We start from the raw sequence: 26,439 nt of genomic DNA on the forward strand, positions 1-26,439 counted from the left end.
TATTTCCCAATGCCTGTGTTGTTCAGAGGCAGCGGGGAAAGTGACAGCAGCACTATAGTACATAGTGCCACAGTACCAGGGTGTCAAGCAAGCCAGATCTGACTAAAGAGTTTCTAGAAAACCAAGCCCTGGATGTGGGACGAAGTGCAGAATGACAGCCCAAGGCAGAAACAGACTAACTCAAGTCCCGGTCCCCTTGACTTCTCCCCTTCTCCTGCTGCACATACACCTTGGGGGCTGTTGCTGTGCCTGCAACCACGTGAGTGCGAAGTAACATTTTGTTTAGCTTCTGCATCACCAGCAGTCTGACCTCAGCTGCATTTATGTCAAGAGGTGGTGAGAAGAATAAAAAAACACAAGCCAAGGGAAAGCACAACTGAGCAAAGAATGTTTTTCGTAACGCTATGTGTAAGGCTCTTTACCACATGAACTGGAGGAGTGACGTTTTAGGGACAGCAAGGAAAAGCTGATTGACCTGAAACAGCAGGAAGACAGGAGGGTCACTTGCAACAGTTTCCTAATGAGCTGAGATCATTTGTGCTGGTTCTAGCCCATGTAACACATTGGTCTCCATTGAAAATTCAAGCACTGAGTGCACAGGTACCCATATAAAGACTAAAAAGAGAGCGATGAGTGTAAAAACCTTGTCTATTTCTAGTAAAATCAATGTTGATTTGCAGCCACTGAGCATTTTAATGAGTAGGCAGTTTTCAGGATGTAAACCAGTGTGACTAAGGCATGTGACTGCAGAACTAGCACCCTGCAATGTTACACCACAAAAACGTGTATAACATTCTTGATACAGGGAATTGCTGCTTTCCTTGGCTGGGACACATCTTAGGAAAGCAGTGTGCAAGGAGGGATTAAAAAATGAAGGTCAGCAGCACCCCTGACCCAGAGGAGCAGCTGTAAATTCAGCATATACCATGTGTTTTCCAGAGACATACTCTCCATAAAGACCCATAAAGGTCCCATGTTTGTATAAAGAGATCTAACATCAGAATTTATTCCTAGGACTTTTCCCATTTCTTCTAAAAGGACTGAAGCAGAAATCCACTGATGTCTGCAGGAGATCCTTTCCTGACTTTCACGAGCTTTGCACCAAGAAACAGCAGCTGACTTTTCACAAATATCCTTAAGACAAGGCTATTGTTACCTTTCCAGTTTCCACAGTCTACCTGCTCCACCATTGACCAACTTGATCTGCATGCAGAAGTAGCTCTTTGCCAGGCTCTGAGCTTCACCAAAGCTAGGAGAACAAGGAAAATGGCACTACAAGCTAGGGCAGAGCTTTCCTGCAAAATTTAGATTTGATCTGAAGCAGCTCACCTTCTGTTTGGCTACACAGGACTCTCTAACAGCCTGAGAGCTGCAGGATTCCTTTTCACAGTCTTTCCTAAGCCAAGCCTATTCTGGCTTGGGGGACACATTCCAGATCCACCACTCTGGTTCTACATCACATGGTGAGACACCTTATTTAGGGAGGTCTAGCATCATGCAGCAGCTCTACAACTGCTTGATCTCTAGACATGGACAATCTCTCAAGAGATCTCCATCCTCTATTTTAAGAGCAAGAACAGAAAAGCATGTGGCACATGGGATCACAACGGTGGAGGCTAGGCAGATACCATCGAGCCACTACCATCACTTCACCACATGGCCTGGGAACCTGCTTTATGCCAGCATACTGTCCTGCACACTCCCTTCCAAACAAAAGCCACCAGCATGGAGCTCAGCAAGAAGCCTGCAGGGTGGCTCCTTCCAGAGAGACATAGCTGGCAGAAGGATATATAGAAACATCAATTATGGACCAGCACACATCTCTTAAAAGCAACAGTATCTGGGAATACCTGTTTCTCCTGTCTCAGTGTCACACAGCCTTTGATTCACTTAAGGTTCCTGAGCTGCCAAAGGATGTAATTCCTCTAAATTTTGGATGTCTGCTTAGCTATTGCATATGCACAATCACACACGATGGCACTGGAAAAAGAGGACAGTGCCTTCTTTCAAGGACTTTCCCCAGTGACCCCACGACTTCTGGAAGTTACAAAAACATTACACTCCAGCAGTCACAGACAATGGGTTGCTATGCAGGTGACCCAGCTTCCCTAATCCACCACAACAAGGAATGGACGGATACATACAAGACAGGTCTTCAAAACACTGTAACGGCCTTGAAACACTACCAGCCTGAAAACTGCCTAAGCAAGGCAATTAATGCATTTGGCCAGGTTCCCAGTCCTCACTGAACATGGGAAGGACAGAAAAGACATCCCCATCTATCCACGATGCTATCTGTAACAGCGGCACCACGATGACATTTTGGAAACAGTTTTGCACCAGCAGTAATGACCTCCAACTCTTGCTTTGGCCAGCTGGCCAGAATTCAGTACAGTCTGAAGAATCCAGCCTGGAAATTTTAGCTCTTAATGTCAAAGTGGACTAGCCTAAAACAGCAACCAAATTTTAGGCAAAGGAAACAGGATTATACCCTGAGGATCCATTACAATGCTACTGTACAGACATGCTGTAGGTTTCCCAGACAGTATGAGCAAGAGGAGCAACTTCTGCTACTTAGCAGCATCACTGATGCCTCAGTTTCCCACCTGCATGCATCACAGGCTCCCCACCACTGTTGCTGTCCCAGTAACTACCAAAAAGCACTGCTCTGGGGACCAGCTCAAGCCATCTTCACAGAAGTGCCCAGGAAAGTGTCTTGCATTCCAACTAAAGGGACCTGGCAACACAAGTACTTTTTAAATGACTTTTCATCTGGCTGATGCTCCCTGTGCTTAGTGCCACAAATCAAGGGCAAGCCAATGGCACCAAGGGCTGTTGTCACTTGCCAAAATCCCAGCCCTCTACTTGACAGCACAAGGTATGGCAAGGGCTTTCGTGAACATAAAGGGAGCAGTGCGATACCGAACAATTGCAGGGCAGGGCACTCAGAGCCCACATGCCATGCATCTCTGCAGCATCCATGTCCTGCACCAGGCAGGGACAGGCCCTTTACAGTCTCGTAAGCCACAAGTTTAATGTGGGAGCTTAGTGAGATGAAGGGGGCATTGAACTCTAACCACTCACCCGTGACTAGCCTGAGCAGGAATGTGGCTTACAGGCAGCATTATGTCTTTATGGTCACACGTCATTCCTTGTTAAGCAGGTAAACAGAGCCCAGAAGAACTGGCGCCTGTTCCTTAGGGATCTTCCTCTGCAGGTACTGCAGCACTGAATGCAGCCCTACAAGTATTTGGTCCCTCTCACTCACACACATCTGTCTGATGCCTGAGGGCATTTGGAACTGGCTAGCAAAGGCCTTCAGTACCACAAGCACACAACAGACCCCTCTGCTTGGTGGTGGTGTACTACTGCTCCTGAAAGCTCAAGCCCATTTGCAGTGGATGTGCAGCAGAAAGCACACAGCTTTGACCTGCAGCTGCCTCCCACTCCTGCCTGCCTCCATGCTAAAAAAGTCACAGTACCTCAGTAACTCTGTTTTAGAATAATTTCTTGTCCTATGTCTCACTGTCAGAAAAAAAAAAAAAAAAAAAAAAGGTCTGGTTTCAGATCAGCATTAAGAAAGTCACGCTGGCACTGACAACAAACTTATGAAGCTTCAATCTACAGGAAAGATCTTAAAAAAAAAATAACTGGAAGCTGCTTGAAACTGCTTGTCTAGCCTTAATTACAGATGTCTACATGCCCCAAAGTGGTATTTTATAAGACAAAACAAAATGTACATTGATCCTATGCGTGAATCAGCAGCTCTTGAACACTACCTAGAAATCTTTTCCATTTCAGAGAACAATTTGGTTGTGATTTAAAGCTTGAACAACAGCAATTCCACCAGGAATGAAGGAAATTTGTTCAGCTGGCTACTTTCAGAAACCAATTCTATTGATTCTGATAGTGTGTATCCTCAGCAGCCAGACGACTGGACTTAGGGGTTTTGCTGCATTGTCCCTCTTCTTCAGACAGATACCCAAGCATGCTCATGAAATGACTCAGTTTCTCTACACACAACTTTGTAGAATAATTTTCATCACTCTCCTGTTGTGCAGCATGGTCTTCAGGTCCCAGATTAACTGTGTAGCTCTTCTCTAACCTTGCTCCAATTCTTCAACATTCTCTGAAGTGCTGACACCAGGACTACGCAGTGTTTCTGCACTGGGCTCCTCAGCACATTTCTGCCATCCTCAGGTGAGTGGTAGGAGCAGGGAAATCTCCCTCTCAACTGCAGTACTGGGCTTGGCAGTCATGTTAGCAAGTTATCTTTCAAGCCTTTTGCACCTTTAATGTATTCCAGATAAGGCCTCCTCCAGCCTCGCTAGCTTGACCTCCATGCTCTGCTCCAAGATGTACGGCCCTGCATTTAACAGCAGGAGATCAGCCCAGTTTTCCAGGTGACTCAGCTCCGCTCCCACAGCTGATCCGTTGTTCACGTCCCATCCATCTGCAGGATCTCCATGTTTGTGCTAACATTTATTTGGTACTTGCATCACTTACAAAGCCACTGATACTTTCAGTACTTCTTTACAAGCACCTTCTAGCTTTCCTCCTCCCTGGTGGAGGATGACTCTCCATCTGCAGCCATTTTATGAGAATGATCACTTCCCCACAGGTATTTACAATAAGCCACTTTGATTTTGTCTAGCGTGTACTCCTGTATCAGAGTATCCCCGGGAACAAAATCAGAAGCCTTCAAATCTATGTATAATTAATCAGCGCAATGATTTTTATCACCAAAAAGTCATACTCTTATCAAGAAGTGGAATCATGTTTGTTTGACAAGGCCAGATTCCCATTCAAGGGAAACTGGCTAGCATCATCCTGCCTTCTCTCAGCTCTTCACCAGCTGCAGAGTTTATCAGCCTTTTTATGCTTTGAGCAAACTGAAGTTTGGGGAGCTTGACAAGCTACCCACTCATTGTCCCAGAATAATGCTGATACAGTAAGTTTTTTCCACTCCCCTGAAGCTTTTCAAGTGCCTATATTAATGATTCAAAGAGTTCCTTGGCTTAGTCTCTAAATATTCTGGACTGTAAGTTAACCATCGTTAATGTTTCGTACATTCAAAAACACTGACATTTAACATTTTTCCTAATTACTGGAAGTAATTTCTTACTGGAGCAGAAAATATTCCCTTTTGACCAAGCTATGAATACCCAGTGTTCCCCTTTCCAAACACCAAGAAATAGTTACTAGTTATTTCTGCCTTTCTTTTTCATAAGCAACAATTTTGCAACCCTGTTCAGTATGGAGCCTGTACCACTGCTAGGATTTCATGAATCCCTGATACATTTAAAGAATCCTGTCTTATTGTTCCAAACCCACTGCCCAAAGGCTATTCATTGGTACCCTTCAGTTCTTTCATCAATTGTCTGCATTTCCTTGCAGATTACTTGTCCACGCCGCTTCCTCTATTTTTCCTTTCATTGTATTTTGGGGTTTTTATTGCTGCTTTCATCTCCTCTGTTAACCAAAACAGCTTTTTTTTTTTACTAAAGAATTCATCTTTGCAAATGCAGGATTGTGGTTTCTCAGGGACCTAACATAGGATTCTTGAACAACTCCCAATTATCATTCACATTTTTATGCTTAAGTTCTTCCTCCCACTTTATTTGGCCTATAATTATCTTCAGTTTGGGGAAGTTAAGCCCCCTAAAAGCACCCATCATACATATTATTAGTTGGGACTATATGTTCCCTTTTCACGTAGCGAATGAAGTTCAGTCACAATTACTTGTACCTAAGCAAACTTCCTTTTCAGTTCAGTGATTATTTCATTTTCATTAACCTGGATGAGGGCTGAAATTGCATTACTCCAAGCCAGCTGTGATACCTTCTAGACAGAGTGTTATTCACGTATGTGTTTTAAGTGAACAGGTTTCTTCCAGAGCTGCAAAACCATACCTCAGGTACCTAAATGGAATTTTTTCTCTTTCTTCTCCTCTAGCAGAGCTTCAAGGAGCTGCTCACCCAGGCATTATGCAACACTGCTAAGAAGTTATTTCCATCCTCTATGTTGCTGTTGATCACCTACAACCTTGAGCTTTCCAAGTCTTCTTCCTTTGACCTACCAACAGCTTCACAGCAAATAAAAAAAGATATGGTGTCACTCCATCTTCCTTCTCCATTTCATCCTTCCTAGAAAGCAGGGTTGTAGCTACTTTATTTTTAAACATTCCAAACATGCAACTCACCCCACCGGACTCCAGCTGTAACAATAGCCCATTTATCTTAATAAACAGGCCTTATAAATTCATACAAAGAAGAAACGTGATCAAAACACCCCAGCTTAACAAGTCACTGTATGCTGGCTAAGCAGCAGAGACTGTCCAGACTTTGGCCATACTGTATGAACTGTTTCCGCATTAATGCCTCCATGAGCAGCTCCCAACCACTCCTTATATGTCTGCATTTTGCAGGGTCAAGCCTTTTTGCAGGCATATGGAAAACTAGAAATACAGGGTCCAGTGCAATTTATTTTTAAACGCTCAATCTGTCACAGAGCACAGACTGGTGAGCCGTTGGGAGCACATAGCCAGACTGGGCAGAATGGATCTGCTTAGTCATCTCTTACCAATGCAAGACTGAAAGGTACACTATCTGGCTACCAGGTACCCACCATGGTCTCAAAGACAGGATACATATACCTCACCTCAGGATGTCTGCAACTGCTCAAGTACAGAAATCTCAGCCCTAAATATCCCTAGAGACCATTTTACCAGACTTACCAACAGTGACAGGACTTCAGATCCTGTCTCAAAGAGCTATAGAGGAATATGGTATGTTTGCATTTTGGGGGATACCCTGAAAGCTCCATGGGCAGGAATTTCCCCCAGCATACACGGAAGTTAGGGAGATTCTTATATGATATAGGCATGGGACATCACAAAGCTGAGTTAATCAATACACTCAGGTAGTCAAACTACTGCACAATCCCAGCAGAACAGGTTGCTTTGGCCAGAATATCCTAAGAGCTTCAAAACTGAGCTCAGAACATCAGCAGCAAACCTCTGTCTGTCTAGCGCTGGCTAAGGACACGTCTTCCCTCCTGGGACAGCCCTGTCAAGTGGGCTAGCAACCACACTGTCAAGCCTTCCCAAAGCTGCGCAGCCCTGAGATGCCTAGTGAAAGACCTGTGAGAGTTAGTTTTGTGCTGATCCTGTGCAACTGTGGAAAGCTAACCTGCTTTAGCCTTCTTTACCATTGGATTCTGACACAACTTACCTGTCTTTCTGGGTGCACAGCAGAGGGATAGAACTGTGGGAAGAGACCAGTGGATTTCGAGCACCTGAGTGATCTAGTCATCTCCCCGCTACAAAAGAAGTACAAGAGAAGCCCAAAGCAATAATAAAACCTGCTTTTCACCCTGTTTCTTCAGATGTACCAGTGAGCCAAGACTCCATGATCTGGTGAAAGGTTTGCAGGTGGAGAGGCAGGAAGATGTTTAGGAAAATGTCCAGAAGAAAGGTCAAATTTTCTCAGCACTTAAAATCTTTAAGCAGTTAATCCAGGAGCCTCAGAAAAGGTAAAGCCTTTAGCTGAAATAACTGAAAATCTAGCTTACACTGAATGAGAGGAATCCAGGGCTGTAGTGTCAGTAGAGGGACTTCAACAACACCCTGCATTGGGACACATCCAGCAGCACGTCACTGCAGGGCTGCAGCTTTCCTGCTGGTTCAGAGCTTCTGGTGTTTTATTTATATAATTGGTTCCCACAAGAAGTCCAAACACTTTCTCTGAGCTTGCAGGAAACTCTTCAAAGTGCCACAAGGTGCCACAAAAGGAAAGCCAAGGACCCTAGTGATGCAGTCCTCTGCTGCCCTGCCTCAAGCATGAGTGAAAATAAGCTTGAGCCATGCCTGGAGCAGGCTCATTGCTTAGCCAAGTGGAACACACCATGAAACCTGTCTCCCTGGTGCAGGTTAAATGGCTCATCCTGTGTGACATCACAGTAAGCCAACAACTGCCACTTCTGACAGGTGGAGGGTGCTAACTGTACTTGGGACACTCTCAAGACAGCAACAAGGCAGGACGCTCTCCCAGAGCCACGCATCTCAGTGGGGTCTCTCAGCTACTGCAAGTGGCGAGTGTGACACCTCACCACCAGACATACACAGAAAAGGTAGCCAACACCTCAGCTTATATCTTCGAGAGAGAGGATCATCCATGGGACTATGTTTGCTGTCTGGATCAAGTAGTATGGTTTACTTGCAGCAAAAAAAAAAAAATCGCAGCAAGATTTGATGCACAGTTGCAAACACAGTTCATTTGAGCTTTGACAGCCTGATGGTCCATAAAGATGTAGAAATATTTTTCTCACATGGTACAGTTTGTGGGACACACTGATAAATTATAGGTAATCCACACAGAAATTAAGGGTTTGAGTAAATAAGATGAAAGTCAGACAGGAGTACTGAGTACGTTGATGATGCAGCCTCTGTGCAAAAAGAATGATGCTCAGAAAACAAAATAGAGCAACACAAAACCACATAAAAGCTACCATTTAAAAAAATATACATATTTGCTAGAACATTCCTATACTGCATTTACCAGGCACTTCATGTAGGTCAAGTCTGAAACAGCCTATCTTTTTTTGCCAAAGGTTAATTTGAGTTCTGGCCAAAACCAGCAATCCTGCTAATCTTGTTAGAGCAAAGAGACTGAGAAATGCACAAGGCCAGCTACCTAAATCTTCCCTTACACGGTTCTATGACAGGATTGTGATCACAGTAAGTGGCAGACTAAACACTGTTACACATTTGTTTTTAATTGACAGGACCGGTCTTAAGTTGCATGGATGGACCCCTTCATAAACCTCTCCCTGCTTTCAGACTGCGCAGCTAACTGCTCCTCACACGCTTGTCTGTTTGACCTTTGCACGCTCAATAAAGATAAGCTTCATGAAAAGGAAGGAAATGTGGAAGTCTGAGTGCTCCAGCCAAGACACCGCCAAGGTTAGGTCTGCTGACCTGTTCCTTATCAACTTCCAAGACCACTTCCTGTTCCCGGTGAGCCAATGGAGCTTGAAAGCTGTTGTGTCTGAGCACCAACTTTTACTGCCACTTGTCTCAGGTTGAGTCTCCAAGCATCTGCCCACACAGACTGCATGCTCCAAGAGACTGGACAGATGTAGCATGACCCAGAGCACAACCTGGACTGCAGGCACTGCATGCAGGACCATCACACGTGCCAGGGCTAGGCTTTGGAAGGAAAAGGGCTGTTGCACCCCTGGTAACACCATCTCACCTGAAAACCAGCAGGAAAGGTTGTTGTTTTCTGAGGGCACAGCACATGCAGGGGTGACAGGAACACTAACCCAGACACCCAGCCTACCCTGGCCTCTCTCTTCCAAAAGCAAACAGGCTGACCTGGAGGAAGGAAAGTGGGCAGCCAGCTACCGGTGCACTCAGCTGAGCCTGGCACCAGGCGACTCCCACACAGGACACCTAGCCAGGCCCATGTGGATGCACGGCTCTGTCCCCACTGGCACTGCTGGCATAGCTCAGCATCTCCAGAGACAAGTCATGCCCTTTGTTTCAGCTGCTCACTTCAGCCAACCCTCTGGAAAATGCAGCCCCAGTAACATTTTGGGAATGATGTTCCCACACCTGCCCAGTGAGGCAGAAGCCCAGCACCCTATCTCCAATGTCAGCAGAGCACCTACAGAGTGGCTCTTTCCCTAGCACTTGCCCTCAATTCAAGCTGTCAGGGGCTGAGGGATGTCTTTAGCCAAAGATGCCACGTGGGACACACATCACATGAGACTCCCTGGTGTGACTATATATCTGTCTAATTCTTTCAAAACTGTTCACACGTCTTTGTGTTCAAGCACCCTTCACCCAAGCACGCTGGAAATGAATGATGCCTTGTGCGGATGTGCATCTACCTGCTAAGATTTCTGCCTGATAATAGTTTTATTGAGGGACCCAATCTTTCCTAGGTTATCAAAAGCAATGAAGAAATGTTCCTGCTGCTCCCTTTCTGCATTAGGCCAGATAAAGCAGTAGACATCTTAAAACTGTTTTTCAGCTTCCTCATCCTACTTGAAATCAACCTTTCTAATTAATAAAATCCTTCATGAAGATTATTGGAAATACTTACAAGATTATAGAAAACTGCAGAACAGCAAGGACAATGGAAAACATACCCTTTCCAAAATCCTGATAGCTTTTTGTGAGCTTTCAAGTTTACTTGGTAAAGGCAATGGCATCAGTGAACAGAATTCTGAATAAAGCATACGGGCAGTAGGAATTTAGAGAAACACAAACCCAACACATCACACACTGAAGACGTGGAGAAAAGAAATGGTAGTTAGTAGACCTGAATATGTAACTGCAGATGAGAACACTACGTAAGCTACTAAGCACCTCTGCAGGGGAAATTCTTTGCCATACAGCATTCAATATACATGTCAACAACCTAGAGAGCAAAAAACACCCAGCAACCCCCAACTCTATCATTAATGGATTTTACAGGTAAAACAAAGGTCAGAGGAGCAAAATAATAAGGGGAAGAAAGCAGAGGTGCTGTGAAATCTGGAACTTCTGTTACAACAAAAATTGTCTGCTGGTTCATCTTGGCCACAGAGCAGGCAGAGACTGGACCACACCACCACAGGTTACACTCTCCCTTTCCTGGGAAGCAGTGAAGAGTAAAAAAGACTGAGTCGCTCAGGCGTGAGCTCTGAGAAAACCACTGTGCCTGGAAGAACCACAGACAAACTCCGATGCATAAACAAGGAAAGATGAGGGTAGTGACAACAGCACTGCACGAAGCACACGCTTGAGTGCCATGACACAAGACAGATTCTGCTAGGCCTGGGAAAAGCTGAGGAATAGTTAACACATAGAAAACATGCCCTGCTGGCCAAGGCTCAAGGGGTTCCACTTGCTTCATTTAACAAAACGAACATTCAAGGGCAAACTGATTACAGTTGCAGCACCCGCACAAGGTAGAGAAATTTGATAGTAGAGGCTTTTCAGCGAATCACAAACCCTCACAAATTCCACTAGCTGAGAGCTGAAGCTGGGCTGTATTTTTGGTCTGGATATGTCTAGGTTTGTTGAAGAAAACTAAAAATTAGTCTTCAGAACCACTGCCATGGGACAGAAACCATGTCACTGGGATGCAGGAGCCAAGTGGTATACCCATGGACCTGGCAATGCAGTCTGGGCCAAATAGGAACTGTTCTACAGCTGTTGGGCAGGAAGGTGACAGCAGTGCAGACCAGCTCTTCAATCAGAAAGGAAGTTGGTCTTCTACAACTCTGCAGGCATGTGCCTTTAGGTTGTCCTGACAGCTTGCAACCTTCCTGTCCAAGGGAAAAGTTGGCAGCTACAGTCCCACAGTCTGGGTTCAGTAATTGGCAATAAGCAGTGAGCGCTCAGGATCAGGTGTCAGACAGAGCCACAGCATCAGGCCACTGCGACTGGTCACCATAAGTCTGCACCAGGACCTAAGGATGTGCAGACCAAAGCTTAGTATGGACACACCTGACTACCTGACCAGCTGAATGAGCCAAGCCCACATCCCCTTCCTGCTCCACACTCCTTACTGTTGGTTAAGCTGCTCCAAAAAGCATCTAGTCCAGAGCTTCTGTGCACTCCCTTGAGTGGCCCCCAATGCCCAGGACCCCTCAGCCCATTGACAGGGCTGTGCTCCTCTGCAGCAGCAGTACTCTCAACCCAAGCTAGAGGATATCAAGTGTCATTGGAGTGTGTCTGCCGACCAGCTCACCAACCTAATGCTGACTTGTCAGAGGAGAGCAGGATAACCTAGTTACGAGCACACTCACAGCAGTGTACACACAACTCATCACCCAGCCCTCACGAACTGGGAAAAGGGGAAAGGTATTGGCATGCTCACATCGTAACACTGGGAGCCAGCCCAGGCAAGGGGCCATCTGTGGGAGCTGCAAGGAGAGACAAAGCCACATTTACCACCTGACGTCTTCTGTTTCTGCTGTGTAGTATGCTGAACAAAGGGCATTTTTAATAGGCAAATCCAGCTGGTTGACAGGCACACAGAGTACAAATGCTAGAAGCTTACAGTGGCACATGTAAACCAGTGCCACAGCAAAATGCAGTTTGGGATTTCAAAGCCCTACCGCAGAGTCCAGGCTGTTTGAAACAAAGTCTCCACCCTTCTGAATGCAGAGACAGCAGATCAGTAACTGAATTCCCCTTTCACTCTCAGTAAAGAAAGAACTCTGAACTCTTCAGGTATTTAATAAGATCTTAATTAAACTCTAATTATGACAATGGAAATGCGAAGCCTTAGCTATTTTGGTTCCCACCAGCCAGCCCATTCCCCTTGCCTGATGTCTAGACGTGGAGGCTGCAGGTGTGTCTACATACAAACTGAAAACAAAAACAAATGTAGGTCATAGACTCAAGCAGCCAAAGATGCAAATAGGATCAATGCAGTTGTTTCAGCTCCAGTTCATGTGCAGAAAACCCTGATGTTCCCATCACCTGAGAAGGGAGGGCTGTTCCTGATGCATACATCTTGAAGTTACACCCTCAGGGCAGAAGATGCAATCAGGTTACCACAAGTAGTGTCCTGTCCAACTTGTTCAGCAGTGAGTGCTCTGCTCCTCTGTCAGCTCTTTCATCAAGCAATTGCTCTTCACTTTGCTCCAAGTTTGGATCTGAACTACTCTTTGCAGAGCTCCCACCACATGCCTCTCCTTGCTCTTTCTTTCTCAAGGTTCTCAGTTACTGCTGTTGGCAAAAGTGAACCTGAACCAGGGTCTCATGCATGGAAACACTGCCAGATCTGACCTCATCACCCCAGAAATTAAAGACGAATGTTATAAATGATCAATTCAATGTAGAAAAAAGGCCCTTTGTTTGAAGTGAGAAGACTAGCACAATTCCCTTTAACTTCATGCCTTTTGGGCCTAATTGCAGGCCATCACTGCCGTTCCTCTAACTTTCTTAGGGAAAAAAAAAATCAACCAGCTCCCCCCTCCACACCTAACAAGGCAGTGGGTGCCTTGGCTTCCTACTTTGCCCCACAGATGTGCTCCTAGTTTTATTCCAGGGGCAATCAAGGCTAGTCCTTTCACCCAAGTGGGTACATAGATTAAGCAAGAAAAATTATACTGGTAAGTCAGAAGGGTTGTATTTACTAAGCAGGAGTCTACAGCTCTCACAGTCTTCTTAGTGATCCAGAAATTGGAATACCTGAGAACCCTTTAGAGAAAAGCAGGAATCTCTCACCACTTTGTTGCTTGCAGGGGTTGCCCTTCGAGTAAAAACATGAACAACTGATGTCCTAATTAATGCAAAATGATCAATCCTAGAAGTGTTTGCTTCATCTTCTATCTACAACTGACTCTTTGGGGAAGTGGCTGAAAGATGCAAAAGATAAGACTTTCAAGTGCTCTGTCTCAGAGCTGGAGCAAGGATTTCAAGAGCAGTCAGTCCTTAGTGGCTCTCTGCTTTCTACTGACACCCCAGCAGCTTTGAAGACTACTTTTAAAGATGTAGGCATGTATTCAGATGCTTAGGTAGGAACAGAGTGCCGTGGCAAGGGTCTGGACACAGGAAAGCCACATGGCAAAAACCATTCTCAAATCAAGAACATCTAACAGGTAGTCTTCCATCAAGCATCCCAAGCTTGGAGAAGCTAAACAGGTTATGGTCTTGGCTAGGAACTAGCGATGGCTCAAGCCGGGGTCCCATGCAGAGGGTAGTCACAAGCCTAAACTTTCTGTGTTCAAGCTCAAACGAGTCTGTCAGAAACACAGCCTGGACACCATCTGAGTGTGCCAAAGCACAGCCAATTCAAGTGTGTGGCACAGCAAGGGCCAAGGCCAGCTCATTTTGTGAGTCAATACCAAACTGATGTTCATGATGCTACAGCTAGAGCCAACAGCAAAGCTGCATGGGCTTTAGGCTGGAGCACTAATGCCTCCAATCCTGCAAACGTCTAAGCACATGCGTAACTTGAAAGGAACAGTCGTGAGGTCTGAGGTATTGACTCCAGTGCTGGGAGTCAGCAGTGGTAGATTGTGTATAGCTACAAAGCCTTTTATCTTCTAGAAGCCCAGTTGCTGCTAGGAGTGAGACCAGCATCCTTATACGGTATTGCAACAAGAAAGGCAGTACCCATGAAAAAAGGTGGGGTGGGATAAAGTCTTCAAGACAAACTAGGACAGAAACAGTTGCGAAACAGGAAAATAAACACCATGGTCCTGGCATGGAGACAGACTAATCTTTCCGTACTCCCTACAGTTACATAGATCTTTGAACAAGAGAGGAGGATTTAGGAGGCAGTAAGGTATTTCACAGATTGTTTACACATCATTGTGTACCATATAGAAATGATACTTTTATGGCCTGGCTATGTGGGCAGCCAGCCTGAGCTGAGCAAGAACAAGACAGATTTGGCAGGTAAAATAAGAGAGTCATAAAACAAAAGATAAAGAGGAAACTGGAACAAATACAGTCAAAGAAAAAGAGCCCCATGACAGGCAGTGTTAGCTGTTGTATGTGTGTGGGTTTTTGTATATTTTCTCCTCTTTCTCCTCACAAGGAGGAGGAGGAAGTCTCTAGCCTGGGTTTGTCTGCACTTTTCAGCTACTGAGCATTGTAAAACTCCATCAACACAATCAATAACAAACTGTTGCAGACTTCACCTGCAATAACCACTACCCACACCAAACGGGCCTTGTTCAACAGTATGGATCAAAAGTGGGACCTAGCCAGTAATAGTGTATTGCTTCTAACTGGCCTGGGAGTCCTCCTCATCAAGTAGTACAACCATGCCATAAATGAAAGAAAGAGCAAACCCTGTGCAGAAGCATAAACTGAAAGTACTGAACTTGCTTCTCTGGCAAGGAAATCATCTCTGTGCAACAAAAAACATTCATTGTACAGGATTAGACCATTCCTTCTGGTTTTGTGTCCCCATTTTCCCCAGCAGAAGTTTATAAGCTGTCCCTGTGTATTCACCCACTTGAAAGATAGACACAGAAGTAGCCTGATACTGGAAGTTCCCAGATAGCAGCACAATACCACGGAAAATCATTTTCAAAGAGCTTATTTCAAAGTATTTGTTTGGTTTAATATAAACACATAATTAAATCAACTGCCTCAACAAACTGAGAAGAAAGCTCTGAAATCAAAGATTTACAGAATTGCCAACCATGAGAGTTCACAAGTCAGACTCTGAAATGCCTTGGCTTGGAATTGAAATTAATTGGCTTAGAAACACAAAAAGCATCTGCCTGTGGTTCTCCTTTTCCTTGAGCTGCCCATATTGGAAATCTAGCTGTGGGCAGAAGTGAGGGTGTGAATTTGCAGTGCAAGAGCTGCTCCAGACCTGCTCCCACATGGGACAACATGCCTCTTCCCTATGGAAGTGAGCAGGTGTGAGAGCAGCCACAGCTCACATGGTGCACGTGCACACTTCGACCCACTATGGGGTAATCACGGGCTGTGATTTTCCCAACCAGAGCTAAGTTTCTCCTGCAGTTCTGGTTACCCTGACTTCCTCAGCTGGGCTCTGACAGTCAATGTCACCAGGCCGGGCAGCTGTATGTTGCGGGTCTGTGTTCCCACCCATGCAGTTTGCCAGCTCACTTGGCATTTACTCCGCCTGCAAAACAGTACAGCAACAGCCACTCTGAAGAAAGCTGTGTGACAGCCTAAAGCAAGTGTCAACAGTTGCATAAGCTTGACAGGGACATGACTTGCAACCTGTATTTCTCAGCCTTCCTACTACTTTCTTACAAGGCAGTGGAGGAAGCACACGCCCCTGCCCTCCCACTTCTATCATACTAAACCAAAGGGGCAGTTTCAGCAACATAAAAACATAGGCAATAATGTTAATAACAATGTTAATAAAGCCTTAATCAGGTAAGAGGTGGTGGAGATGAAACTTCCCAGGCCATTTTTAGGGCGGCTGCGAGCAAACAGCGACAGCACAAGTATTCAAAGCACAGTTAAGCAAAAGACTGGAGATGCAAATGAGACTGCCCAGCTCCAGACAAGGGAAGAGAAGAGTGCAGATATCCTGCACGCAATTAAGGACAGCATAAGTAAAATGCAGTGTGGGCTGCAGTGCCATTCCCTGCATTATGGTCCCTGCCAAGATTGGCCAGGGTAGCAGCATTTCTGACATCTGCCCCAAACTGCCGTCCCTGCCTTTGCTGGGCTGCAGCTCCCTTCAGCACGGGAGACTGCATCAACACAGGGGAAAGGGTCGGGCATCAGTTGAAACTCCTCACCCCACGACGAAAGGTCCCCCCACCGTGGGCTACAAGGGCACGCTGCAACAGCCGGTCTTGCCTATTCCTAAGCAAACACCACTTTCTCTCCCCAGACTAGCACCTCCCTGCAGCAAAGTTACCCCAGGCCAGAGAGCTGCCTTATGCCTGCTTGTAATCCCACTGGGCAGGCAGGGACAGCAACAGATGCAGCTCCCTGGTGTATTTAGTTCAGAAAGCAGAGCCCATAACTGCCCCATCCAACTCATGGGCAAGAGAGGTCAGTCTTCTTGCCTGATGTGATACTGCATGAACAACAGTGCTAAACTCCAGCTGGTCTGAAAATATGAAGGCATTTGCACAAGGGCCCACAGTAGCCTGTGGAGCTCCCTGCAGGAAGCTGTGCTGACCCTCATCTGGTCTTAAAGGAAGCAAAAAACCAAAACCACCAAACCCAAAACTGAAACACGCTTTTCCCAATGCAAAGGATGGGCCCTTATTTCTGAAGGCACTAAGAGGTCCACTGGCATACTTTCCCAATCAGCACTTACTTCTCAGCTTTACTCGCAGCACCTCTGCTTCCCACAAGTGCTTTCTTCTTAACTAGCTTTTACAAAATCAAGCTTAGACAGTGAGCCCCAGCCTGCCCTGGGCTCCAGCAGGGCAGCTCACTCAATGTCAGTGAACAGACATCCAAAGGTCTGGTGCCTCTTGGGTGGAGCCTGCCCAAGGCGGCCCAGGGAAGCGGACAGGGGTCTCTCCAGGGCAGCTCTAAATAAATTTAGGATGTGGCCTGAACTCCTACAGCTAGCAAGCTTTCCTGGGGGCACAGGTAAAGGCAGGGACTACAGGGAGCAAACACAAGTCTCACACTTAGCACACACCCCAGCCCGTGCTCTTGCTGCTGCGACATCCACCCAAGCAGCCAGCCTGGCACCCAGCACACCACTGTCTCACCTGGGAGAAGTTCAGCCCATTGAGCGGGTGGCACTGCTCCTCCACTTTTTCCACAGCCCCAGTCTGCTTCTTCAACCGCTCCGCTTCCTGGGCCAGGTACAGATCCAGGACAGGCACGCCTCGCGACTTGATGTCTACCTCCGTCAGAGAGTTCACCATCAGCATCACCCACACCGGCCTCTTCCGCTCCCAGTTGCCTGCAATGGCGTTGAAGAGGTAGTCTGCATACAGCCCTTTGCCCCGCTGGTCTGGGGTCATCCAGGATGGCATCATGAGCTTGACATACTCCAGGTGCCGCTTGAGCCGGTGGTAGATGTCATGGGGCAGCACATCCTGGAGGTTCTCCCCCTGTGGCAGGAGCTGGCAGCTGGTGAGAGCGGAGATGGTGTAGGGGTCAGTGAGGTCCAGCTCAAAGTACACAATGTGGCTGTGCTGGAAGGCCTTCTTGGAGTTCTCTGGGATGAAATCCCAGACACGTGTGTACGGAACATGGATAGTGCCAAAGAAGTAAGATGGGGGATCTCTCTTGATGGTCCACAGGAAGGAGTTCAGCTCGCTTTGCTGGGGGAGAGGGAGACACAGCTGAGTAAGTACAAACATTTACACCACAGCACTGCAGTCCAGGGCTTAAGTAAAGCATGGTGCCAAGCCAGCAGGTCATCTGTCTCAGCAGCTTGCCAGCGGTGGTTCTGCTTACACAGAGTCAGTACTTTCTGACCATCCTTTCTCTCAGCTCTTGAGGTCAAAATTCTAATTTCACTAATTAAAAACACAAGAAGATTGGCCTTGGCTTTCTCCTCCTGAAACTTAACACTGGGTCTTCTCAACAGTAACACCCCCTGGCTTGTCACCCAAGCATCTGGCAAAACCAGCTGCAGAGCACAGCCCAAGCAGGCCATGCTCCAGACATTCCCACCTTTTAACAAGGCAAAAGCTGGCATCACTTTGCTGAAGCACTTCAGCATAGCAAGGCACCTTTCAAAGAAACTGATGTGACACTTAGAGAATGCCACAGCATCTTAGAAGAACTTTCCACTCTGAGCGAGACACCAAACAAATGAGAAACAACACTGCTGGCAGGCAGACTTGCTGGAGCAGGCAGAAATATGGGGCAGAAATTTTACAGGGATGTACAGGACCTCTTCCAGCTGAGCTACCTTTTTTAAGTAGCAGAGACATGCATGCAATACCTTGGAAAGTGAGGGAAAAAATTCTGCAGACCAAACTCGGCCTGTGGTTCCAGGGCATACTATTTCAAACACAAAGGAGGAAAAAGCTTCCTTCTTTCTTAATTTAGCTTTTAAAGTCTCTCAATAAACCACAGCCATCAGGAAGTCAGAATCAGACTAAGATTGTTCCATTGCAAAATGTGCCTCATAGCATCCCCAGGAATACCAGAGCACAGGGCTGTGCTCGAGCCCTAAGCAATCCTGGGGGACAGGAAAGCAGATGGGGCAAAATGGATCTTGCCAAGTCACTTTACACCAACAGCAGACATGACCTCCATCACCTACCATGTGCACCCTGCTGGTGCAGTTGTCCTTACTGGTGCAATGGACACAGTCTCTATCTTTCTGTGCAGACAGGAAGAGGTAGCCTTTGCATGTCTAAGTAAGAGAACAGGCTTCCAGATGCACTCAAACATCTGGTCAGCCTTTAGCCAGCAGATAGCCTCAGAGCTGAGGTTAGCATTAAGTGTGCATGTGTGCTGATCTAAGCAGCCTGCCTGCCTGCCAAATGCAGAACAGGCTGCTTAGAGGAATTTATTGGAAGCACATTGCCTATAAATTTCTGATACTAAAGACCCAGGGTCAGAAAGGTTAATCTTAAGGACTGCTCTGCAACGGCTCATCCTGGACAACCTTCTCCAGCAGCTCTCTATGTCAAACTCAGGCCATGGATCAGGCAGCACTTCAGTGAAGTGCTACCACCAGTCCAGTTTACCCACATAGATCCACAAACCAACTATACTCCAAAGAGCTCCTCACACGCTTCTGCAGCATGTAAAGAGTCTGAAGGATACTTCAGACCTTGGTAACACCATGCTACAACTCCAGATCCCATAGGACACTCTTGGAGTTCACTCCTGACTTACAGAGCATAAAAACTCTCCTGAAGACCACGGGAAGAAGGGAGAAAAAACATGATGCAGCACAGAGAGGTAATTAAGATACAGGGCAATAGGTGAGTATGAGTATGACATAGACCCAGGAAGAACACAGGAAAATAAATATGCAAAGTAAAACAAGAGGGAGAACACCACAGGGTTCCCTCCTGTTGTTATTCAGGAGGGAAAACTGGAAGGACACACCACTACAGTGAGAAATTAATGGGAAGTAGTCATCAGCCAGCAACAAAGAAGGACCAGAAGTGCTACTTTTTATCTATAAGCAAGCAAAAAGACAGAAGAGGCATCTAGGACAGGCACGAGGTCAAGAGGTCAACACTCCTTCACTTCACACAAGTCTGATCATGTACATGGCAGTGCACAAGAGCAGTCACAACTGCAAGGAATCATAAGGAACTAGTGGTCACCAGCCAGCTTAAAACTTCAATTCAGCTCCTGAACAAAGCCAGAAGGTTCAAGTCCAGATAGATGGTACCAGGCTTTAATGCCCATCATCAATGCTGCTCTGGACAATTCACACAGCCCAGCCAGAAAGATGTTTGGCATTTCACTTTCACTTTTTTTTGCTCTGCAAATCACTCCAGCTTTCACAATCAGATACTGAAAGCAGAGTAATACTGCCAACTATTAGTAGTACTACCAAGGAAATCACACAGGCCATCAGGCACACAGTAAATAGTCTTCCTTTGAAGAGCCTGCAGCGCAGGCAGAAGATAGCAGGCTTCAACCTAATGAAACTTCTCACACAGTCCTAGAGACTGAGACCTTGAAAAGGGGAGCAGCTGGGCACCCTTGTTGATACTTCTATGCCACCAGGAGCTATCACGAACTTTGCAACCCACCCCAAGCACCATTCAGACCTCCCTTCTCAGAACTGCTAGAAGCCAGTGTGAGGGGCTGGAGAACAGTCCTGTTTCTTACAGGAAACATGAGAAACCTCATGAGAAACCTCCCCAGACCCTGCATAGACAGTTTCCAGGCACTAGCAGTTGGTCATCCTTACCAGGTGATGCTACAACAGGAGCTCACAAAGCTCACTTTCCCTCCAAAAGGTAGCATTACAGCTGCTCGGGACATGCTAGTGCTTCACACTCTTTTGGCATCTCCTTTTCTTGCACAAGGTGGAGATTGGAGTCCCAGCTTTGCTCTGCCTCTATGCCAGACCCCTACAAAAAGCTTGCTACTGCCTTATGTGAGACAGGATGGAGCAAAGTCGTTGGTGTGCCTGAGCAGGTCTGTGCTTCCCCTGCTATACCTTCTGGCACCCTCACATCCCCCTTCCCAGAGCTCACACGCGTTTCACTACAGCTTCTTCAGAGAACAAAAAGCAAGGGTATAATCTCTCCCCAAGACCATAAAAGGGAAGCCATTAAAACAATGCTTTAGGTGGCTGTGAGACAGCACAGGAGTAGTGCCGAGGCTTGCTCAGCATCACAGTATACGCCGTCACTGGCACTGCCTTTCCCTCACCTCACTTCCCTGACAGCGTTCAGTAGATAAAGGTGCTACAACCCAATTTTCCTTTGCAGTAGGATCCTTCTACACAGCTGTTACATCAGAGAGGGGTGCTTTAAAACCAGCATAAATTACAGTCAAAGTGGTGTCCTGGAGGCTTAAGAGAGCTGCATTGTATAACTCTAGGAATTTCACTTTCGGCTGCATAACAACAAAAGTCAGGTTCATGTATTACATCAAGACACATATTTCTGTCTCCGCTCTCCAAGTTACAGGTGGTACTCAACACATTACTTGTGACAGGAGAAAGTAGAAACAAGGGTTAAAAAAAATAAATGAGGGGCAGCCTAATGAAGAGAGCAGCAGTCCCACAAGAGAACACAGGTCTCCCCATCTGCGGGCACATCAAGACCTGAAGCAGCATCACAGTAGCCATACCACACCTCCTCCATGCCTCAAGTTTGACCTCCAACTACATAATCCCAAATCAAGGTATTTCTGAATGCTCAGCACTATGGCACAGTGCCTTCTCCCCTACCTCACCTCCCCAGATGAAAAACAGCTGGCTATGAACTAATTCAAGGTATCAGCCCAGCCAAAAAATGGCTTGGAACAAAAAAAGGAAAAAGAGAAAGTCTTTTCCCTAGCCAGCAGGGGAATGAGGGAGAAGAAAAAGGAGCTGCTTAAGCTGACACTGTCAACAGAGACAACATACTGGGAGCTACAGGATCCACTCCCTACCAAAAGACTGAGGATGTCTCCCTCCCGAGCCAGGGCTGCACAAAGGACAAACTCCACTGCCTCCCATGAGATGTACTGGGGGCATGTAAGGCCAGACAGTGCTTCCTAAAATGTATGGACAAGAGCGTCAGGCACTGCAGAAATCCTGGAAAAGCATGGTACACATCAAGGGGTTTTCCTCAGGAGCTGAGGAGGGGTCTAGGCAAGAACAACAAAAAACTTAAAGAAAGGGACAGCGAAATGATGCATTGCAGATTGCTAGCTGAAACCAGCACGTGCTCATCCCATATCACATCTGCCCTCTAATCACATAGCTGGTTGTCCACAGGTGGCACTGGAAAGTGCCATGACCTCCTGCCTTTCTTCTATCTGCTTCAGCAGAACACAGGCTCTGACAGAGAAGTATTTTCATTATCTTTCCAATAGGTTGTTTCTTTTAAGATTTGGGGAAAAAAACACCCACACAACAAAAACAAACCAAAAAAACCCCAAACCCCAAGCCTCAGATTCTGTTTAACTACCCCAGCAGCTTGCTTTTCTAGCAGTATTTACAGTCCACCATAGGATGCAACCTGTAGTCTTCAAATACACAAATACTGTGTTTGTCAGACATCATGCATCTTCAGCTAAGGCAGCAATGATTCTGCTGGAAGAGAGGTGCCAAAGAGGATCAGAGAAAGTGTCATCTTTCTTCTGAGAAAATAGCTCAAATCGGGCCAAATGACATACTGACTGTCAAGAGTAAAATTATGGTAAACTTCCAGAAAATAATTCAGCAAGAAACAGGAGGAACAAAGAATGCACCTAGTGGCAGCACTTTCAGTGTCTAGAAGAGCATGGGAGTTCAAAAGCCAAAAAAAATTTAATAATGACAGTTGTAGTGATACAGGAACAGAGGTTCAGAGGGAAAGAAAAACTGCTGTCCAAAGACTGAGGAACCAGATGCAAACTCCAGACATGGGAAACCTATACCTCGTCTGCTCCCTTCTACATCACTTCTGCTTCCTTCCATCTCCTGCCTGTTTCATCTATGTAGACGATAGATTTTCCAGCACAATGTGTGTAGCTCGCCGTGCAGGTTGGTGCCCTCTGTGGCTTCAGTGTCTTTCAGAACCCTTAACACTCATACTCACCACTTGGCGCCACAGCCACATCTTCCAAACCTCAGCCCAGGATTGCACTGTTTCTCAACCCATAATACTCTCTTAACATTTTTTTGCTTGCTACAGGAGCCAAAGCATGTGATATGCAATATCTTACCCAGGCAGGCAGCCCTATCACCCTCCCTATATGGCTTGCTCCCTCCCTTTTACCTATATTGGTGTTGTATCTTGTCATCTTCATTTATACCTAATTGGGGCAAAGACTGTGCCTTTACTCGCCATGTAAAGTGCCCCATGCATCTGTGGCAATGCACACAGAAATGCTAGGGACGCTTTCAAAGGTCACCGTCTTGAGCTTTTGCTCACCTGCATTACTGAGGCTTTCAAACTCAGCTTAAGACTGTAAGTAGAATTCACATGGGGATAAACACCACAGTGGCTACAACTATTAAAAGAACACACATTCAGTCTTTGTTTGATATAGATTAAAAATAAAAATAAAACTTTTAACAAAAAAGCCAAGGGTTGAGAGCAGACAGATTACTTGCCCTGCTGAAGGGCATGGGGAAGTAGCCATTCCAATGAACTACCCCCCTGTAAGGTACAACACAGCACAAAATACTAACCGGCTACAACCATAAGCACTCCGCTGTTAATCTCTGGATTCTGGCTTTAAATTTACCAATACACTCCAATGTTAAGCAAAAAGAAAACATCACCAGACTACACCACTTATTAACTGGAACATAACCCAAAGGATTCCAGCATACTTTATTTTAGATTAACTGTTTTCAAAGTCTTTCTTTTTTTCCTTTTAGAAGAAGGAGGGTGGTGCACATTATTGGTTGCAGATTTAACTATAATTTGGAATGATGATGAGAAAATCCTCTCAAGTATTGTACGTTCATTCCTTAAAGTAGCAGCTTCTCTCTTTCAGGCACTGATGTACATATTTCTTTCAAGACAGAAGCTTTAGGCAACCTGACAAAAAGAAGAAAGGTATACTTGTAACCTAGAGAAGTAAGAAAAGAGGTGCCATAAAGAATTATGATAAAAACAAGCAAAAAAGCCTTCCCTGATGACACAGGGACAAGGAGGAATATTTTTTCCCAAGGGGTTGGTGTAAGGGTAAGAATACACTCAGCTTCACAAATAAGGCAGGTGCTGCCATTCCTAGACAGTGTGGTTACCACCACTGTTCTAATGACCCTAGGAAGCAACCTGCCAATACCAGAACTACAGGTGGTCTCACATTTTAATGACAGAGTAATCAGCAGATAATGAGATACCATTAACACATTTCATCTCTAGTTTTGCTGGTAACTGGCAGAAGTCTAGTCAATGGCTCCTGAGAAAAACTCCCTTCGTGTCCCACCAAACTAGTGGAAATGAGTAATTCACAAGTATGCTTAGGCTCTCAGGGGCTGTCCCCTTTCTTCTTCTTGCTCTCACTAGCTCCTTGCAATAGATTAATGCCAGCCCACAGCTTTTGCATTTCATGCCCTCAGGAGGAAAGGGGCACCCACCCCAGAGGCTTGAGCTGACTCTAGGGCAATGTCACAGCTGGCCACCTATAAATCCACTTGACAAACTGGTTCCAGGCACAAGCGAACTGTTACGGCACCATCCCCCAAGGTAAGGTTAAGCTCTAGCCCAAGGTCAGGCAGACAGGTCCAGTGAGGCACACGCAGCTTGGCATATGTTTGAACTGGCAGTGCCCTATGTCTGGGAGGAGACAGACGCCTCAGCCTCTACAGCTGCAGGGAGGCTGGCATGCTTAGCTGGAAGCAGCGAGGCCCCTAGACCAGCAGCTATATGTAGGTGCACCTCCAAGTGAGAGAAAGAGAAGAAAGGTCACAGAACAGACCTTCTTCATAGTTGCGAAGCCTTCTCACACCTACCCTGCAGTGAGCCCACTGTGGCTTTGGCACCTCCCCAGCGCAGTGCTCCTGCACTTACTCCTAAGGGCTCCCAGCTGTGCTGGATGAGGTAACCCTGCCTGGTGCAGATGAACACAAATGGCAAGGCACATGTCCCAGGGAAATCTCGGTGCACAGCACCTCTGGTCAGGCTGCTTCCAGGTGCAAGCAGATGCCAACAGACAGCATGGATGGTCTGTTAACACCAACAGACACATTAAGACAAAGTTCAGGAAGTCTTTTCCTACATGGTATTTGGTCCTTTCATCCCAGAAACTTCAGCAAGACCTGCTTTTTCTCAGTGTCCGATTTATAACAGAAATCACACCCTTCCCTCGAGCTTCACGCTGGACAGAACATCACCCCTAACTCGCAGCAGGGTCCCTCAGCTGCGCTCACTACCTTCCAGCCCGTGCTGCTCCTGGTCGCTCCAGTCAAGCTGAGGATGTTAGAGGACGCACAAAACCGAGCACAACTTACAGCCGTGCTTCCACCTCAGGGGCACGGCCGCTTGCCGGCCCGAGCCCGCCCCGCCCGCTCGGCGCCCAGCCGCCGGGCAAGGGCCGCCGCCGGGCAGGGGTGCTGGGGCAAGGCGCTGCCGGCGGCCCGTCCCGCTGCGAGCGGCGCAGCCCCGCCCGCACGGCGCAGGGAAAGGTCCTGCCAGGGCCCGTCCCGGGGCTTCCTCCTCCGTCACGCTGCCCCGTCGGCACCGGCGGTGGTCGCCCCACCTGGCCGCAGCCCCGCGCACGCCCTCCCCGCCCCGCTCCCGCCAGCCACCCCCGCCCCGGCCGCTGCCCGAGCTCCGCAGCCCCGGCACCCCGTCCCCTCGCCACCGCCCCCGAGGGAAGGGCCGCCGCGCCGGGACCCGGGACCCCCGCCGCTCCTGCGGGACCGCGGCAGTGCCCGGCGGCCGGGGCGGCGCGGGGCGGGGGGCGGCCGTGCCCCCCACGCGTCGGCGCTTACCTTTCCGTGGGACGGGCAGGCGCCGGCGGGGCCGCGGCTCTGCCGCGCTCTGGCCAGCAGGAGGAGGGAGCCCTGCAGCAGGCAGAGCCAGCCGGGGTGCACCATCCCTGCTCGCTCCCAGGCTTGGCACAATTTGAGGACGGCTTCCTTTTTTCTATTTTTTTTTCCCCTCTTGTCCTGCTTCCACACCTCCCCCCCCCCCCTTTTTTTTTTTTAATTCCCCCTCTTTTGCCTTCACCACCCACCTCTCTTTTTTTTTTTTTTTAATTATTTTTTTTTCGGCCGGTCGACCCAATCCCAGAGCCCTCAGAGAAGCGGCCCCGTCCCCTAGCCAAGCCCTCCAGCCGCTGCCCCCTCCTCTTAAAGGGTCCCGTGCCGGGCGGGGGGGGGGGAGCGCGGGGGGAGGAAGGGGAGGGCGCGGGGCCCGCTGCACCGGGGGCGGGTGACAGGGCAGCAGCGGGGGGGTCTCGCCGCCGCCTGGTTGAGGCAGACGGCGGCGGGGCCGGGGGGCGCCCCGCATAGGGCGAGACTCTGGCCTGGCCCTGGGGGCTGGGGCAGCTGCGCCCCCCCACCCCCCGGCAGCCCCCGCCCCCCCGCCGCGTCCGGAGCCCGCAGGGAGCGCAGCGGCCCCGGACCTGCCCGTCCCCTGCCCGCCTGCTGCCCTGTCCCGCTGCCCGCTGCCTTGCCGGGCCCTACCTTCCCCTCCGCATCCCGGCCCGGCCCTGCCTGCCGCTGCATCCCGGCTCCTGCCTGCCCCCTGCCCTGCCTGCCAGTCTGTGCCCAGCCTGCCCCTCCTGAAGTGAGTGTGACATCCAATACTGTGATTCTCCCCAGTCTCGTTTACTGTCCGCCAGCTTCGCATCGGGGAACTGCTTTGACTCGCTCTCGTTTTCCTGTTCCAGGACGCCTGTGCCAAAACTGTGTGTCCGGCGTGCTTTGCACAAACAG

The 26,439-nt window shown here is 47.7% G+C and overlaps 1 protein-coding gene across 1 annotated transcript in view; it reads right to left on the reverse strand.

Moving 5' to 3' along the window:
• TRABD2A (TraB domain containing 2A) overlaps window positions 1-25,629 on the reverse strand; it is a 79,635-nt gene extending 54,006 nt beyond the window's left edge. Inside the window, exons 1-2 of the mRNA XM_037373888.1 lie at window positions 25,492-25,629; window positions 17,183-17,743 (exon numbers count right to left, since the gene is read on the reverse strand). Coding sequence (XP_037229785.1) covers window positions 17,183-17,743; window positions 25,492-25,596 — 666 coding nt within the window. The 5' untranslated portion in view covers window positions 25,597-25,629. The remainder of the gene's footprint in view (window positions 1-17,182; window positions 17,744-25,491) is intronic.
• Between the last annotated feature and the right edge of the window lie 810 nt (window positions 25,630-26,439).

The sequence above is a fragment of the Falco rusticolus genome, chromosome Z (genome assembly GCF_015220075.1).
Source record: "Falco rusticolus isolate bFalRus1 chromosome Z, bFalRus1.pri, whole genome shotgun sequence".
Lineage (NCBI taxonomy): Eukaryota > Metazoa > Chordata > Aves > Falconiformes > Falconidae > Falco > Falco rusticolus.